The sequence below is a fragment of the Psammomys obesus genome, unplaced genomic scaffold (genome assembly GCF_907164565.1).
Source record: "Psammomys obesus unplaced genomic scaffold, mPsaObe1.curated_primary_1811, whole genome shotgun sequence".
Classification (NCBI taxonomy): domain Eukaryota; kingdom Metazoa; phylum Chordata; class Mammalia; order Rodentia; family Muridae; genus Psammomys; species Psammomys obesus.
Window position 1 is genome coordinate 2696450 of NW_026592509.1, and position 18541 is coordinate 2714990.

At 44.2% G+C, this 18541-nt stretch overlaps 1 protein-coding gene across 3 annotated transcripts; it reads right to left on the bottom strand.

The window, feature by feature from the left end:
* Window positions 1-2421: 2421 nt before the first annotated feature.
* LOC129681637 (oocyte zinc finger protein XlCOF6-like) lies at window positions 2422-13936 on the bottom strand. Of its 3 annotated transcripts, none has more exons than XM_055613672.1 (5): window positions 13813-13936; window positions 11522-11681; window positions 9690-9816; window positions 9353-9451; window positions 2422-5374 (listed from the first exon to the last, which is right to left on the bottom strand). In XM_055613672.1, the coding sequence occupies exons 2-5, from the start codon at window positions 11579-11581 to the stop codon at window positions 3033-3035; spliced, it is 2628 nt and encodes an 875-aa protein (XP_055469647.1). In that variant the 5' UTR covers window positions 11582-11681; window positions 13813-13936; the 3' UTR covers window positions 2422-3032. The 3 variants fall into 3 exon arrangements, with proteins under 3 accessions (XP_055469647.1, XP_055469646.1, XP_055469645.1); XM_055613671.1 differs by having other exon boundaries at window positions 13766-13936; XM_055613670.1 differs by lacking the exon at window positions 13813-13936 and adding an exon at window positions 13552-13656.
* Window positions 13937-18541: the final 4605 nt, after the last annotated feature.

Consider the following 18541-nt stretch of genomic DNA (forward strand, 5'->3'; position numbering starts at 1 on the left):
TTAGTATTATGCAAATGCCAGCAGTCTCTGCTCTTCATTTATCTGCTACTTCTAAGCATATTACTATTGCTAACTGTACCCATTTACTGTATCTCAGGCACAAATGCTTTCCTTCGTTTTATTCTTAGTCAATAAACAATGCCCATCTATCTTGCAGCCTGAACCACAGCAGCAAGGAGATGGACACTTGCCACATGGAGGAGAGCCACTAAGAGAGTCAGAAGCTGAAGCTGCACATACATAAAATCAGAAGTTAGTATCTGTATGAGAGAACACATTGTCACTGTCTTCCTGAGGTACCTCATATTTTCCAGTTTAATGTACATTTTATTTTTACGACCTATAAAATTCTATTGTATTTATGGTAAGTTTCATTATACATCCATCTATATTATAGGTGGACGTCTAGGCTGATTCCATTTCTCTGCTGTTGGGAAGAGTAGTGTTAAACACGGATGTGTCAGTGTCTCTGTGGTGTGATATAGATTCCCAGGCGTATATCCATACATGGTTAGCTGGGTCATGAGGTAGTTCTAGTTTCAGTAATTTTAGAAACCACCACCAAGGCTGCATAGTGAGAACCAGTCTGAAAACCAAAACAAATCAAACAAACCAAACACAACAACAAAAGCTCAGACTGATTTCACTCGAGTTACAATAACCTACATTCCCTCCAACAGTCAATAAAGGCTCCTTTTCTTCACATCCCCAGCAGATTTGCTGTCCGTGGATGATAGCCATTCCAACCAGGATAAGGTGCTGGCTAAGATGTTAAACACTTTAAAAGGATTTGACTGTGTGCCTTGCTCACTTCCTTATCCCATGTCTTTATTGGAATGTTTTTCTTGTTACATTTTTACAGTCTAGGTCTATTTAAACATTAAGCCAGGATTCATAGGAAATGGACCACAGCAGCTTGGGCTCTTTTCTGTTAGTTCTCACAAAGTGTATTTCTTTGGGTGAAACAGGCTGCTGGTCAGTCGAACCCAGTTACCCTTCTCTTTGGCTCCCCCCTTTCTGATTACTTCCCTTCACCCTTTCCAAGTCATTTATCTCAATTTTTTTGTTGCTGTTGTTGTTTTGAGACAAGGTCTCTCTCTCTCTCTAGCCCTGGTTGTCCTGAAACTCATTAGGTAGATCAGGCAGGCCTTGAATTCTGTCTACCTGTGCCTCCTGAATCCTGGGATTAAAGGCATGTGCCACTATACCTGGCTCTGGATAATGCTATTTCCGCCTTATGGAACACCATGCTGCCAATGAAGGTATGGATTTTAGAGTAGAAAAACAATACACAAAGATGTGATTTGTTTTTTATAAAACAAAGAAAAGAAATACTGCACGAGGACATTACTATGAGAGCAGTAATGTGCGTCTCACATATCGGCAAGTATATTCTCCTGAGAGGGAGACAGCTTGGAGGCCACATGGTTTCTACCACAACTACTCAGTTGTGCTAGTGGAGCAGCGAAGCATCCCTACAATATATACAAATGAGCATAGCCATGTTGCATAAAACTTTTAAAAAATCCAAGCAGGTATGATGGTGTATGCCTTTAGTCCCAGCGCTTGGGAGACACTGGCAGATGAGTCTCTGAGCTCAAGACCAGCCTGGTGAGCTCCAAGCTAGCCAAGGCTACATAATGAGACCGTGTCTCAAAAAAAAAAAAAAAAAAATTTCTAAGTGGACACGAGCTGGCTCCGTTTTCTTCACCCCCCTACCCCCCCACCCAAGGTCCCCGCCAAGCAGATTTGTTGTCCATGGATGACAGCCATTCTGACCAGGGTAAGGTGCTGGCTTAGATGTTACACACGTTAAACGAATTAGACTGTATGTCTTGCTCACTTCCTTATCCCCTGTGTCAATGACATGTTGCCATGCTTACCTGAGCTCCATCCCTGGGACCACATGTGGTTATCAAAGAATCAACTCCCACAGATTGTTCTCTGACTTTCACACATGTATCATGGCATGCATGCATGTACTCACAGACAGACAGACAGACAGACAGGCACACACACACACTGCACTACACTTTTTACTGTCTTCTTACGTGCCTTAGAAGCCTGTATAAAACTACGGAAAAGTCTACAATATTCTATAATGAATGGTTGCCTCTGTCTATGTGGAGTAAAGGTTAGATGTACTAATCATGAAAGAGAAAAGTTACCATTCAAAGAGCAGTGAATGCTGTAGAATTTCACTTACGGATTTCTCTCAAAGCTTTTATATGATGAAAAGGTTAATGATTATTAAGAATACAGCCCCAAGATGATGTGATAGGGGACAGACTGTCAACACACATTACAGTCCTAAAAAGAAACTCCTGTTAGGCAATGAATTCTGTGTTGAATTCCACTGGTCTGCGGCAACACATATGTAAGCACTGATACCTTATGAACAAATAAATGTGCAACCGTACATACACATTAAACACACTCTTGACAGAGGTCACTGTCTTTATCATTTCCTTTTTTTGCATTATAAAAATATTATTATCCCACAATAAATAGTAATACTGTTGATAGAAAATTCCAAAAACTTTCCTACAGTCTGGTAACAATGTGTCTTCTGTCATTTTCTATACAGTAACTTTTCTTAGCCCATTGCTTTAGGGTTTCCTCCTAGGATAAAATCCATAATCTTACTAGAAATGTCTCCTACAAATAATATGTTTATAAACAAGCAGTGTACATCTAGACCTCTAAAGTACAGAGCTATAATGTACAGTAAGTTCTCTTCAAGTAATTTAAGGATTAAACTTCAGCTAGGAATATGTTTGCCGACTATGAACTCACTTCTTGGAACTGAACCTAAAGGAACTGTCTCTGGCATAAATTGCTTGGCATTTATTCTGATCGTTCTGTTGGAGGCCTTCGGACATTCAGAGCACACGAGGACCTTTCCCCAGTATGAATGCAGGGCTGCTCATCTAGCTAACAGATGGCTTCCAGTCTTCTCCGCACTTCTATGTGAGAAGGATGATGGACCTTAGTCAACGGCGTGCATTATGGAACAATTTCCTGTGGCATTCCTACAGCTTCTTGCAAGCGTGAGTCCGCTGATGGCATTTCAACACAGACTTCTGAAGGAACGCCTTCCCACACTTTTGGCAGACGAAAGACCTCCCCCTACTGTGAGTCATCTGATGTCTAGGCAAAGACGATTTATTGTAGAAGCCCTTCCCACATTCAGGGCACACGTACGGTTTCTGGCCTGTATGAATTTGCTGATGAGATGTCAGTGCTGACTTCTGGATGAAGCTTTTCCCACATTTTTGACAGACAAAAGGTCTCTCCTTAGTGTGAGTTACCTGGTGTCTATGCAAAGATGACCTGCCGAAGAAACCCTTGCCACACTCAGCGCACACATAGGGTTTCTCGCCTGTGTGGATTCGCTCATGATCTCGGAGTTGGCCCTTTGAAGCCAAGGCTTTCCCACACTCACTGCATTTGTAAGGCTTTTCCCCTGTGTGTGTTCTCTGGTGTGTTCGAAGTACCGACTTCTGACTGAAGGCTTTCCCACACTCACCACAGAGATGGTGTTTTTCCCCAGTATGGATTTTTGTGTGTAGATTGAGGGATGATCTCCGACTGAAGGCCTTCCCACATTCAGAACAGGCGTACGGTGTCTCCCCGGTGTGAATCCGGAGGTGCTCCTTCAGCTGGGAGGAGTTGCTGAAGGCCTTCCCACAGTGGCTGCACTTGTACGGCCTCTCCCCCGTGTGAATCCGGTGGTGGACTGTCAGCTGGGATGTGTGGCTGAAAGATTTCCCACAGTACCGGCACTGATGAGGCCTCTCCCCCGTGTGGGTTTGCTGATGAGACGTCAGCTGTGAGCGCTGGAAGAAGGCCTTGCCGCATTTGGGACAGGCGAAAGGCTTGTCCCTGGTGTGAGTTATCTGGTGTCTCAGGAAGCCTGAGCGACCGTGAAACCCTCTCCCGCACCCAGTGCACACGTAAGGTTTCTCTCCCGTGTGGATTCGCTCGTGCTCTTCGAGCTGGTACTTAGAAGCCAAGGCTTTCCCACAGACGCTGCACTGGTGAGGCTTCTCCACTTTGTGAATCCGGCGGTGCACGTTCAGTGTGAACGAGTAAGTGAATGATTTCCCACACTCCCGGCACTTGTAAGGCTTCTCCCCCGTGTGGACGCGACGATGCATCTTCAGCTGGGAGGCATACGCGAACGACCTCCCACAGTCGCTGCACTTGTGCGAATCCTTCGCCAGGTGAAGTCTCTGGTGTGCGCCGAGTTCTGACCTCTGGCTGAACTCTTTGCCACACTCACTGCACACCTGGTGCCCTCGTCTAACATGGATTTTCTGGTGAACGGTGAGGCTTGACTTCCGCTTGAAGGCTTTCCCACAGTCACCGCACTCGTAAGGCTTCTCCTTCACGTGAATCTGGTAATGCACTTTCAGTCGGGACATGCAGCTGAAGAACTTCCCACAAACGGTGCACTGGTAAGGCTTCTCCCCCGTGTGAATCGTCTCGTGTGTGCTGAGGATTGACTTCTGCTTGAAGGCTTTCCCACACACAGGGCACACGTACGGTCTCTCCCCCGTATGTGTTCGAGAATGCACCTTCAGCTGGGAGGTATTGTTGAAGGCCTTCCCACACTCACGGCACTCGTAAGGCTTCTCTCCGGTGTGGATTCGATGATGGACCTGCAGGTTGGACGTGCGACTGAAGCATTTCCCACAGTCTGGACACTCATAAGCTTTCTCCGTGTGAGTTTCTTGATGGGAGCTCAGCTCTGACTTCCGGAGGAAGGCCTTCCCACACTTACGGCAGATGAAAGGGCTCCCTCCGGTGTCAGCTGCCCGCTGTTCACACAAAGTGGGCATGTCACAGCAGACCTTTCCACACTCAGTGCGATCATCTGGCTTCTCTTGAGAACAGACTTCTTGCTGTGGAAGTGGTTGTTTATGGATGGGAACTTTTCTGCCCTGGTTACCTTTGCATGATTTCTGCCCTTCGTGAGGAGTTACACAGCGGGCATCGGCAGAGTCTTGTGTGAAGAGCTGACCAGTTGTAGCGACACCATTAAGCTGTTTTGTGACGTTGCTTTGATCGTCACCACCTGCTTCACCCGTCTGTGTAGAAGTAAGGCTGGACACCAACGGAGTGTTTTGCCCAGGCTCTTTACATTCAGAGTCTCTGTCTGTGCTCTGTGTTTTCTTGTTGGGAAGGGCACCAGGGCTCCGGGGTGGGATCTGATTTGGCTGGTCTCTTTTTGTAGGGTCAGGAACTTGCCACAATTCCTTTAAAACAGCGCACCACAAACCGTGTCTTGTGATTGCACTTGCCTTACTAGTTTGAAATGCTGCATTCTCAGCAACTTTCTGTTGAGGGGTATAAAATTCTGATTCCACTTCTGGAAGAAGAAAAGAAATGGAAGAATATACATGATGGGTGAAGAAGCAGTAAGAGTTAATAAACAGTGAGCACACACACACCAAAATCTAGGAGTTACTTACTACAATGAGTAGAACATTACCGCATCCCTTATGATAGGCCAAACATCAGCTGTTGAGTACTCACTGCCAAGCAACTTTCTTTATGATGAAAAAGAATTCGTTTTATCCCCCAAGCCATCTCATAAAACATTTGTAACTACTCTCCCTGTTTTACAGATGAACAAATACTAATATGAATACTTAGATCAGTGGTAAAGATGGCTTCAGTAATCTGTGGGGAAAACTTTTTGGACAAAGCATTATTTATGTAGGAGACATGGTTCATGGGGTAAAAAATATGTAGGAGAAGACAGTGATAAGGCGGTTAACAGGTAGCCTCCGTGGACAGCCAAGTGTTGCAAGAGAAAAGAGAACACTGGAGCAGAGGACTTCATTAATTTCAGAGAAAAACATACCTATGCCTTTTGCCTATTTTTCATCTAGTTAAATATTCTTATACTTATGTAATTCTATTAATATATGGTGTGAGAGATGAAAATTTACTCAGTCTAGTAAAGCACTCTATCCTTGAGACCAGCACAATTTTCTTTCTTTCTTTCTCTTTTAACAACAGTTTACACTGTCGTTCCTTACTTTTCTGACGCCTCACTATATATGAGTGGTTAAAAGCATGTGAAGCTTTTGCAGAGGCCTGGAGTTTAGTTTCCAGCACCTACATCAGGCACCTGTTAACTCCAGCTGCAGAAGACCCAACACCTTCTCTGGCCTCTATGGAACACTACCCCCAACCCCACGTGACATCTATTTACACAGATACAACACATGCACACAAAGATAAATCTAAATGAGAAAAATCTACAACACTGATCAAACATATCTAAGGGATACCTACAGAATATTCCCTCCAACAGAAATGGAATAAAATACTTCTCAGCAGCCCATGAAAGTTTCTAAAAAAAAACAGACCCTATGCTAGATTACAAGGCAAATCTGAACAATACAAAAAAAGCTGAAACAATTCTCTGTGTCTTAAAAGATCATAACAGAATAAAACCAAAACCCAACAAGAGGAGAAGCCACAGAAACTACACAGATTCATGGACAGTGAGTCACAAAGAAATAAGGGAGGAAATTAAAATAGTTCTAGAAGAAGAGAAGATGAATGCTAACTCACTTTGATTTTTGGATACAGCTAGGACACTTCTACAAGAAAACTGATATCTGAGATATTTACATTAGAGAAATCAGAGAGTTCAACCTAATGATGGAACTAAAGGTCTCAGAAAATGAAGAAAAAAGGCAAAATCCAAAGGAGTAGACAGAAAAAAAAAAAAATCAAGGCAGCAATTAATGAAAAGAGAACTAACAAAACAATACACAGAAGGAAACAAACTGATAGATGAGACTGGGACTCAGAAGATAGCTGTAAAGAGCACTCACTGACTGCTCTTCTCAAGTTCAGTTTCCAGCACTCAAATGGCAGCTCACAGGCGTTTCTAACGGGTAATAGGGGATCAGATGCCCTCTTCTGGCTTCTGTGGGCTCTGCACAAACACGGCACACATACAGGAAAAACAACCATACCCATTTAAAAAAGAGAGAGAAATTGAAAAACTAAAGACTAAAATTAATAAAATTAAAAACAAACAGAGGCTATTCCAACTGATTCCAATGAGATACAGCAGTTTACTGGGGAGTGAATACTTCGACATCCTAGATTGAAAAGAAATGGGAAATTTTAGAATAAGTGGTTAAAATTTTAAGTCACATATGCCCTATGAAAATTAAAATCATGCTAGGTGTAGTGGTGCATGCCTTTAATCCCAGCATTTGAGAGGCAGAGACAGGCGGATCTCTTGAGTTCAAGGCCAGCCTTGTCTACAGAGTGAGTTCCAGGACAGACAGAGATATATAGTGAGATCATTTCTTCAAAACAAAACAAAACAAAACAACAAAACCCAAGGAAATTAAATCAAGACAATAAAAACAAAGTAGATTCATAAGAAGCAGTAACACAGCATCTCCATACAGAGAAAAGCCCAAGACCATATTCATTGTGAAATCTTCCTAAATCTTTAAGGAACAGGTAACATCAATACGTCTTAAACTCTTCCTTAAAATAGGAAAGGAAGAAACATAAACATGAAAGACATACTGTATGAGGCCAGTATTGGTATCTAATGCCAAAACTGGATAAGGATGCAACAGAATAACAAAAGGAAACTACAGAATAATTTCCTTGATGAAAATGGACACAAAATGTCATAAAAAAATTTTCAAAACATATCCAAGAACATATTAAGAAGCATCTTTAACAAATGCATAAAAAATGAAATTAGATCCACGTCGTTTTTCTCCATGGCTAACTAAAATCCCATTAGGTGGATGTTCTACATTTTCTTAAAGTATTCATCTGTTGAAAGCCAGAAAGAATAGTTCTAATTACAGATCAATTTATAGGCTATATGTAGAACTATAAAAGAATCAAAAACCAAATTCTCCAATCAAGAAATAGCTAATATATTTACTGGATACTTCTCAAATCAGATGCAAATGTTCAATAAGTATTTGAAAAAGTGTTCAACGGTTTTAATCACTAGGGAAATACCATTTAAAACTTTCATATTCCAGCTCACCCCAGTCAGAATGGCTATTAAAAGACACAGACAACAATGCTAACAAGAAAAGTGCAGCTCTGTCCACCGCTCCAGAGCATGTAAACTGGTATAGACGGGTGGAAGGTCCTCAAAGAACTAAAAATAGAACCATCATATGACCCAGCCAGACTCACCTCCCCTATATGCCTGAAAAACTGTATGACATACGCAGACAATACTCGAACAGCCATATTTACTGCTGCACTATGAAATGGAACCAGATGTCTCTCAACGGATGACAGCATTAAGGAAATATAGAACATATACCTAATGGGATCTTAATTAGCCATGAAGAAAAATAAAATCACGACAACCATAGCAAAATGGATGGAACTTGAGATCATTATGTTAGGTGAATTGAGACCCAAAGACACATTAGCACCTTCTTTCTTAAATGTGAACTCCAGATTTTAATTTCTATATGTGCATGTATATAGACATAAATACATATACACGTGTGTGTATGGGAGTGCATATGTTGTGTGTATAGTAAAAGTAGAAAAAGGTCTGTGAAAGGAGAAGGGCTCTTAAGGGAGGAAGAAGAGGAGGAGGAGGAAGAAGAACAAGCAGCGAGTGGAACATATATGCCATGCAGGCAGAAGAGAGACAATCTGTGGCAAGGAAACGGACCAGCAAGAGAGGGCTGGAGGAGGTCACTGGGGAAAGGACCAGGAGAGAAAAAAGCATGACAGCTATTACAAGAAAATTAACTTAAAAAAATGTCCAATTAAACTATCAGCAACTATGCTACAAACTTTGTAGCTCATTAATGTATCTCATCAGTGCTGGCACATCTGTCTGTCTATATTTCCACCACACGGGGACTGAACTCAAGGCCCTGTGCACACCAGGCTGGCAATCTAGCATTGAGATACACATCCCCAGCCCTAACCGTGGCTAACATGAACACAAGAACAACAAAACCAACTTCCTCCCTAACAACACATTTATCCGTATCCTCAACCACCACTAAGTTTCCTTCACCTGCTTTCTTTCTGTTGCCAGTTTAGTAATGCCCAGCCAGAGGAGACAAACAAGGCGTACAAACACGAATCTGTATGTAGACCTTACGGGAAATACGGTTAATCATTCAACGGAGATATTGTTAACTGCTTATTCTCACTCCTCGCCCATATTCACACTGCACTGTGGCACTAGCTGTAGAGGGTGGGTAAGGAGGCAAGCTTGATGCCCACCACTGGGGGAAGGGATGAATAAGGATGACTGGTAAATGGCCCTATAGTGACATATACCTCCATCTGGGTCATTGTCACTCACCTTGACACCAACAGTGCTGATGTGGGGACTTAGCCTCTCCTATCTGTGACTTTCTTTTCTTTATCCTGAAGATGGCGCCAGGGCTGGGAATAGGATATCCTGTAAATTGGAAGAATATCTACTCATCCAATGATTTTGCGCTGGCTGATTGGCAAAAATCAACATTTTGTATTGGGCACAGAGTAATTAACCTGGAATGTCGAAAGTAATGAATTATCAGGACAGACCACGGGGAAAAACCATTACACACTTTTGATATCCCATCACGTTATGTTCTACAGAAAAAGAGATCTTTTCAATGAGGCCCATCCTGCATCCCCAGGCCGGCTGTGCTCACCCACTGACAAGAGGTGGCTGTAGATCTCCAGCATCACCTCCTGGTACAGGCGTCTCTGGGCAGGGTCCAGGCACCGCCACTCCTCCTGGCTGAAGTCCACCGTCACATCCTCAAAGGTCACCAATCTCTGCAACACGAAGTGTAACACTGTAACACTCTAACACAGAAAGTACAACCCATGCTCAGCTCCTCCTCACAGACGTGACACAGCAACGTGATTCTTTACTGTGGCTTATCATCAGCCTTTCCAGAAAATTTCCACTTCATATTATATGAACAATATATCAAATAAATACGTTAGAAAGTTCCTAAAAAACATCCTTCCATCGCTTGTACAGTCAAGACTCTTCTTCCCCAACGCAGCCAGACCTGGTTTGTCACTAATACTTCAAACAGGAATCAGCTGCCTGACAGCCAGAGCCAACATTCCTCTAAGCTTCAGTGGAGTGGTGAAGTATCATAACAGGCTGAGAACCAGTTGAAGGAAGAGGCTGGAGACCTTGTACAAAATCAACCGTGCTGTTTCATTTTAGCTTGGGTAATTAATTTTCATTTTTATTAATCTGGGAAATCATATGTCAAGATATCTCTAGTATCCTTAGACATAAAAGGTCCATCCATAAACCAGATGACAACTCACTGAAAGGCATATTATAATTTTCTTAAAAAGCCTGAAATTCCTTTTTAAAACTACAGTATCAGTTAGGTGTGGTGTATGCCTTTAATAACAGGACTCTGAAGACAGAGGCAGGTAGATCTACAAGTCTGAGGCTAGTCTGGTCCATACAGTGCATTCCAGCCAGAGAAGGCTACATAATTAGACCCTGCCTCAAGCAAACAGACATGTAAACAGAACAATAACAATCACTAGACAGGTTAGAAAGTAAAACTGAGATAGTCTGCCAGAAAACAAAGCAAAAACTTTAAAATAGATAATCAGGATGGAGGAGATGGCTCAGCAGGTAGAAACGCCTGCTGCCCTGCCTGACGATGACTTCCGTCTCCAAGACAAGTGGAAGGAGAAAGAGACTCCAGCAAGTTGTCCCCTGACTTCCACACAACGCCTGGGCATGTCTATACCACCCTCCCAAAAATAAACAAAAACAAACTTAACTGCAGTGGAGAGTCAAATTTGAAAGATAGGATTTTCACAGGGGAGGGAGTGAAGAGAAAATAAGTTTCTGATGTGTGCGATGTCCAGAAGAGAAGAAGTGATCTCCACCCTACAAACGAAATCTAGCCAAAGACAAGTGTTGCTAAAGAAATATTTCCAAGGCTTCTCTAAAGCCAGTACTCTGACAAGTTACTTCACATATAAGTGACGAAATATATTGTCAGAACATGGTCCAATAATGGAAATGTGTGAGGAGCATTCTGAGTGCTTATGAGAAAAAAAAAAAAGACAAGATCTTGTGACCCAAGTTTCTTCAAAAAACGTAGAATTGTTCTTGGAGCGTGCTTCCGTGCTCCTCCAGGTGCAGTGGACGGGAGTGGGTTTACTTGAGATTATTCACTGACCGGCTGTTGTTATTTGTTTATATGTCTCCATGAAAACAACAACAACAAACGTGGTCTTGCCTCTGATTGGAGGCTTTACTCATGTGACTCCTCTTAACCCTCAGGGTATAAATTGTCTAATGCTCGGAATAAAGTTGGTTATTGCATGAGGCGGCCTTGTTTATTGGCTCCATTCTCCCAGGTCCCGCCGCCCCTAGAGCAAAAAACTATATATTTTCATTTTTGGCAAGGCATCACGAGACACCCCGGTCCTGCTCCGTCCCATGTCTAGCCTCCAGCTTTAGAGACCTGGACGCCAGGCAGCTGCTGCCTACCTCACATGTCCCGTCCTGCTCCTGTGGGCTCAGTGTCTGGGGCTTCTGGGACAATTTCATGTCATCAGGTATGTTTCTTCTCTTGGCCAGTTTTCTCAGGCACTGGAAGCTGGCTGAATGTCTAGATTTTCCCAGAAGAGCAGCTGAGCAGAGAGGCCATCTGTAGCGAGACAGAAAATCCCACAGCCTGGGTGATATGGCCTGACTTAGGCCTGAAGAGACAGCAGAAAGCCCCAGAGAGGGAATGACCTCGTGGTCCCAGCCAACACTTACTCATGAGTTTCTGAGGGTCCAAGACAGTCACAGTATAGACATGATAGAACAGACAAGGTTCAGGAAAGCCCAGCTCTAGAATTGGCCAGAGTGATGAAAAAGAAATTAAAAACAAAAACCAAACACCATAGTCTGGGGTCTGGAAAGATGGTGCAGTGAAGAAGAGAGCTTGCTGCACCAGCAAGAGGACCTGAGTTCAAATCCCCGGTAACCTGAAAAAGGCAGGCTTGGCCACAAGTGCCTGTGACTCCAGCACTGTGTGGGACAGAGAGGAGGAGCTCTGCTCCTCAGCTATCAGCCAAGCTCCAGGTTCGGTGAGAGCCCCAACCTCAAGGGGGTAAGGCTGGGAATGATGGAGCAGGACACCCAACAGCTAACTCTGGCCTCAGTACATGCACACTTACAGACAGGTGCACCCACACGCCTATACGACATGCAACACACATTCCCAAACACAAACAACCCCAGGGTTAGGACTACATTTAAGGAAGGAGTCGCTGCGGCTCCTGTACTTCTTAACTGAGGGAAGAGGAGGTGTTAACCTGGCTGTGGTCAGGTGAGAGCGCAGGTGTGGACCACGGGCATTGAGATTCTGAAGTGACAGGAAGCTCTGCGGACCCGCAGGGCCTGCATATAAACACACATACCAACGAGCAAGCTTTCCCAGGCTGCTCCGTCTTCCGAGCTTTGTTAAGCCATTCATATACAAGCTACACCAACCCCCAGCTTTCTGAGACGTGGTCTCTCTATGCTGCTCTAGCTTGCCCTGGAGCTTTCCATGTAGACCAGGCTGGCCTCAGACTCACAGAGTTCCTCCTGCCTCTGCTTCCTGGGTGTCGGGACTAAAGGTGAGAGCCACCATGCCCAGCTCTCTTTTAACCATGGTATACAGGATAACCATGTCCTAAGGATCGGCATAACCGTTTCTTTTTCAGACGTGACACGGTTCCAGAATGTGCCCTAAGAGGAGGAACAGGGATCATCAATAAACCACACACAGTCCCCATTTTACCATGTGGTTCTCTGTGTGCTCGGCACCCAGAAACCTTTCTGGATCTTCCTGAGAGCAGAGATGCGGCGCAGTGTGGTATGGTGACGGCCACCCCTTCATTTCTAGGCATTTTCATATTCCTCTATTCACACACTGACGCCCCGGTCGCTTCCCTTAAAGCCAGTGGCCTAGTCCCTTCCCTGACTTGGAAACCCTGCACACAAACACCAGGCTCTCCAACACACAAAGCATTTCTCTCCTGTCCACAGTATCTACCTATTCACGGGAAACAGGGCGTGCTCACTGACATCCTGGACTTCCGGTAACCTCCAAAGTGGAGACCATAGGGTTAAACACGGGCATACCCAGTTCCAGAGATCATCACTACTTTGTCAGCCAAGAAATGTTCACGAGAGACGGCAATTTACGGGTTTCCAGAGGAAACCTGTAAAACGAATTCAACAGTGAGGCCCAAAGGGCAGTCCCCAGTAAGGACACAGCATCATTCTGCTCAGAAGCCAGTCACTGACCGTAGGATCCTCAGCGGAGGCAGCACCGCCCCACCTCACTGCAGAGGACCTGAGCCATCATGTAAAGTGGACCCAGGGCTTAGGCTTTGCCTTTTAGACGTTTGTTTTTGCATCTCCAGTTCCCTACAGGAGACTGCCTGCTGGCGATGAAATGCTCCTGTCCTACAAGCCTTGCCGCCTGCACAAAGGCTCGGCAATCAGCTCTGGGGACTGTGCCCACTGCTAAGTGTACTCACGCGCTTCCCCCGGCTTTTGTGAGAAGCGACAGGCTGACTGAGAATGGCTGGTCTTCCCAAACTGAGCCCAAGCCACGAATGATCTCATTTTCCATCTATATCTACTTTTTCTCTTGCAGCAGGCCACTGCTGGGTCAGAAGGCAGCGCGACGCAGGCTTTCGGCAGCCGGCTCCGTCGCCTCCCTCAGCAACCACGCTCCCACAAGACTCTCACCCCAGCGCTCAGCAGCACAGCACGCTCCCCGCGACCTCACAGCGTACCGCAGAGAGCTCCGCACACCGCACGCCGGGGCCCTGCGACTTCCGCCCAGGGCGCCCAGCGGCAGAACCCAACCTCGGTGCTGTCCCGACAGCAATAACAGAACAGGTCTGCGCGGAGATTTAAGCGGAAATGACCCCTCCGGATCACTTCCGTTTACTGTGGATCAAGGGTTTCAGCTCCCCCCCACACACACACACACCGCGACCGCTGGAGGATGGCAAGGCGCATGCGCACTACCACTTGTGAGGGTACAACTTGAGGATCTTCATCTCGGATTGTCTTGCAGGTTCTTTCAGGAGCTGTCACAGCCACTCGCACGATACAACGATACAGAAACTACCATCACAGTATGTTAGTTCCACGCAGCCAGGCCAGGCTTGTGGAACGTGATACAGTGAAAGTCTGAGACTATCTCACATTGTCAGGGGATTTCTTTCCCACCCGTATGTGTATATCCTCGATTTCTAAGAAACTGTGATATACTGCATATTACTAAAAAAAAACCATTTACCTGTATTTTTCCAGGAACTTAAAAGATTTCTTTATTCTCTACACAAAAAGAAAGAAAAAGAAAACTAGGCAGGTTTGCTGGGGAGTGGGAATTGGAGCTATCGGCAACCTTTAAAGCTGGGGGTCTGAAATAAATGTGATAGTGGGACATTTAACAGTCCCCAGAGGTGGGGGGAACCTGTTGTCGTAGTGGTTTTTTATTGTTTACTATTATTTATTGTACATATATAAAAAGTATAGAGCTAGGCCGAGAAGGAAATAATGCAGGATGGGATTGAGCAGCTGACAGTGAAAGCAGCCAGTACAGTCGAGGGAATAAATCAATAGGCCGAAGTAGAATATTTGAAAAACATGAAAGACTATGTGCAGTATCTCGGGTTAACATTCTCTAGCTCCGTGTAGACCAGGCTGGCCTTGAACTTGCTGTGATTCTCCTGCCTCTGCCGCCCAAGGCTGGGAGGGATAGCCATCGTGCCTGACTTCACAGATGATCCTGATCATCTTGAGAATGAACTATATACGTGGTACTCTTGTGACCAGAGTTTTATGTCCAAAGATACAGCTGTGGGGAATCCCAAAGAGTGAGCTCAGCCACCCATCACCACTTGTCAAGGTTATAATAAACTACATAAAATTAATATCGTGCAAGTATCAGTTTCTGCTGATTTGTATGGTACATCTCAGCCTATCGTTGATAGCCATACATATTGGAGTCAGGGTTCACAATGGGATCAAATATCCTGCAACAACTTGGTACCCAGGTGGTACACATTTGAGGAAGTGTGGCCTTGTTGAAGGCATGTCACTGGGAATGGGCTTTGAGGTCTCAAAAGACCACACCACTCCCCGTCAGCTTCTGCTTTGTGCCTGTGGATGAGTTGAGAGCGGCCAACCACCGCTCCGGCACCAGGCCTGCCTTCCTGTTGCCCTGCTGCTCATGGACTCACTCTCTAAATCTGTAAGCCCCAAGCAAAGTCTTCTTTTTTCTATAAGTTGGCTTGATTCTTGTGTCTCATCATAGCAACAAAACAGTAAAGACCTGTTGAGATGCTTGCTGGGATGGAGGAAATACAGAATGGGTAGAGGAGGAAGGTAGCCATAAATATCAGCTAAGGCCACATGACCAGTGCTGAAATGAGGGTTATAATAGACATGAGTGTTTCTGTCGTATTTTCTTAAATATAAATGTATGTGTGTGTGTGTGTATATATATATATATCTATATATATATATATATATATATATGTATATATGTATATTTTTAAAGCAAATACCTGTGGGTTTTTTCCCTCAATTTTCTTATATAATGTAATGTCAATTGAGATATCAGGGGCTCTCATATTTATGTTTTGAGACACTAAGGAGGAAACTTGAAGGATGTTTCTCAAGGAATATTGTCACCTATTTGGAAATATGTATGTGTTTGCAGTTGTATGTCAGACAGTTATATCACATTAGGTGCAATTATGGCACGGTCATTGTTTTAATTTGGAAATTAAGCATGGTATAAGGAGATGTGATTGTGTATCAAGTTGACAAGAAATAGATTTGTAATGGCTAATGTTGATTGTCAATTTGCCTATATCTGGAATTAACTAAACCAAAAGCAGCTGGGCATACCTGCAATACATTTTTCTTGATTTCATCATCTGAGGTGGAAAGACCCACACTATAATCTGGACTCTACCTTCTGGTAGCAGCTCACATAGAAAGACGTGGAAGAAGAAATCCTTTGCTATTTTACCTGCTAGGCATTACTCTTGATGACAAGGTCAGCTACTTTGCTGCTGAGCTATTCCTTTGCTGGCATTAAAATCTATTGCTTCAGGAGTCCAACACAGACCAATGACTAGCTAACAGATCTAGTCATGTGGGCTGAACAACTACTAGATTCTTGGCCTTTCCACCGGTAAGTAGCTATGGCTAGGCTAGCCAAGCCACAGCATAAAAACCCACTTTAATATATTCAGTTTTAATAAGGCTCATTCTGTCAGTCTGTTTCTCACACTTTCTTCAAATAAGTCTGGGATTCAATTAGAAATAAGCTTATGCACTGAACTGATTTCCGGATAAAGCCTGCCAGAATGGTGTCTGATACATGGGGCTCAGTATACACTGAAGCTCTTCCCACATTCGGAACCCACAGAATATCTCTCCCCAGGATGAAATCAATGATACATTTTTTTAGTTGGGGTGCATTACTAGATGATTTCCCAGTCTTTGGTAACTGTGATGGTTTGAATAGGAATGCCCTGCCCCCTGTAGTCTCAATATATTTGAATACTTAGTCATTAGGGAGTGGTGATGCATGACAGGGATTAGGAGGTGTGGCCTTGTTGGAATGGGTGTGGCCTTGTTGGAGGAAGTGTGTCACTGGGGGTGGGTTTTGAGGTCTCAAGCCAGGCCTAGTAGCTCACTGTCTCTTCCTGCTACCTATGGATCCAGATGTAGAGCTCTCAGCCCTCCAGCACCACGTCTGCCTTCATGCTGCCACGCTTATACTGGGCTAACCCTCTGAACATAAGCCAATCCCAATTAAATGCTTTCCTTTATAAAAGTTTCTGTGGTCCTGATGTATTTTCACAGCAATAGAACACTGACTAAGATGGAAATTGGTGCCAGTGATATCACTGTGATAGTCTTCATTACATTTCTCGTTGGTGGAAAGTGGACTTTGGATTAGGAAAGCAGCTAAACAGCATAAATGGGGCTTGATGGGCCATACTAGTAGAGGCATAGAAGACAGTGGTGCTGAGGGTGGTTTGAACTGTGGGCCCCAACTTAACAGAAGGAGAATACTTGTATGCTTCCTAGAGATCATTCTTGTAATATTTGGTGGAGAACATGGCTGCTTTTTGATCCTGTCCAAAATCTGCCTGAGGCTAAATTGAAGGGTTTTGGATTAATGGTGTTGGCAGAGGAGATTTCAAATAGCCTCGTATTAACTGTGTTGCTTGGTCATTAGTGGTCATGCTTACTTATGTAGATCTATAATGAAAAGGAGCAAGCTGAGAAAAAAAAATACAAAATGTACAGTTTGAGGAGAAAAGGAGCACCAGGAACTGTTTTGGAGCTAAGTCTAGTGCTTAAGGACAAAATGCTAAATGGAATAAAGGGAGTACTGGCTTCAGGGCAAGATCCTACCCAGCTAAGCTTCCAACTTGTGAAAGGAATTAAGGAAAGCTTATGGCTAAGCATGGTAGTGCACCTGGCACCTCCCAGCACCTGGGAAGCAGAGGGGCAGATCTCGAAGTTCAAGGCCAGCCTGAACTCCCAAGTTGTGAGTTCCAAGAGAGCCAAGCTTAGGTATCAAGAAAAGAAGAAGAAGAAAAAGAAGAAGAAGAAGAAGAAGAAGAAGAAGAAGAAGAAGAAGAAGAAGAAGAAGAAGAACAAGAACAAGAACAAGAACAAGAAGATAACAAACTCACACACATCAAAAAGAAAAAGCTGGTGAAAAATGTATTTGGGCAAGGGAACGGTGTTCCAGCCCCACTAAGCAGCAGAACTTAGCAGCTTTGGCCATGTGCTTCTGGCTTTAGAGTCAAGGCCAGAAGAGAAGGGTTGTGGAATTTCCCACCCAGGCTAAGGACAGCTGTTGAGGCCACCTGTATGTCACGTCTCTCTCTCTGCATGGAGGTCCACAGAAGCCTTTGCATGAAGCTGTGGAGGTAAGGCCTAGATTTCACTGGGGACTTCAAGATGCTGGAGATGCCAGAGTCATGGGATACCCGCCAAGGAAAACTGCTAACAGAGTAGAACCAGCCCAAGGGAGAGAAGTGTGTTGCAGTCAACAAAGCTGAAAGGAGTTGGAGATCTCAAGAGTTTTGACATCAGACATGGAGATGCAGATTTGCACACCTGGCTTTTGGTCTTGCTTTAGTCCAGTATCTTCTCATTATGCTCCCTTTCCTAAGTTTTGGAATGGTGATGTATAGTCTTTGCCAGTGTATGCTGGAAGCACATGATCTGCACGTTGATTTTATAGGGCGATTGTAGTTAAGAAATTGCTCAAAGAGACTTTGGGCCTTTAAACAGTGTTGACACTGTGATAGACTATGTGGACTTTTGAAGTTGGACTAAACACGTTTTGCAGCATAATATGCCTCTAAGCTTACAGATCCAGGGAATGAATTGTGGTGGTTTGACTAAAAATGACCTTGTTGGAGGAAGTGTGTTACTGGGGGTGGGCTTTGAGGTTTCAAATGCTCAAGCCAGGCC

Excerpts from the sequence above, each read along its gene's own strand:
- LOC129681637 (XM_055613670.1), bottom strand. The coding sequence starts at position 13,646 with ATGGAAAATGAGATCATTCGTGGCTTGGGCTCAGTTTGGGAAGACCAG. Across the intron at positions 11,682-13,551 it reads ACAAAAGCCGGGGGAAGCGC|ATGGCCTCTCTGCTCAGCTG; the intron begins GTGAGTACACTT and ends GTCTCGCTACAG. Across the intron at positions 9,817-11,521 it reads AGCAGGACGGGACATGTGAG|AGATTGGTGACCTTTGAGGA; the intron begins GTAGGCAGCAGC and ends TTCGTGTTGCAG.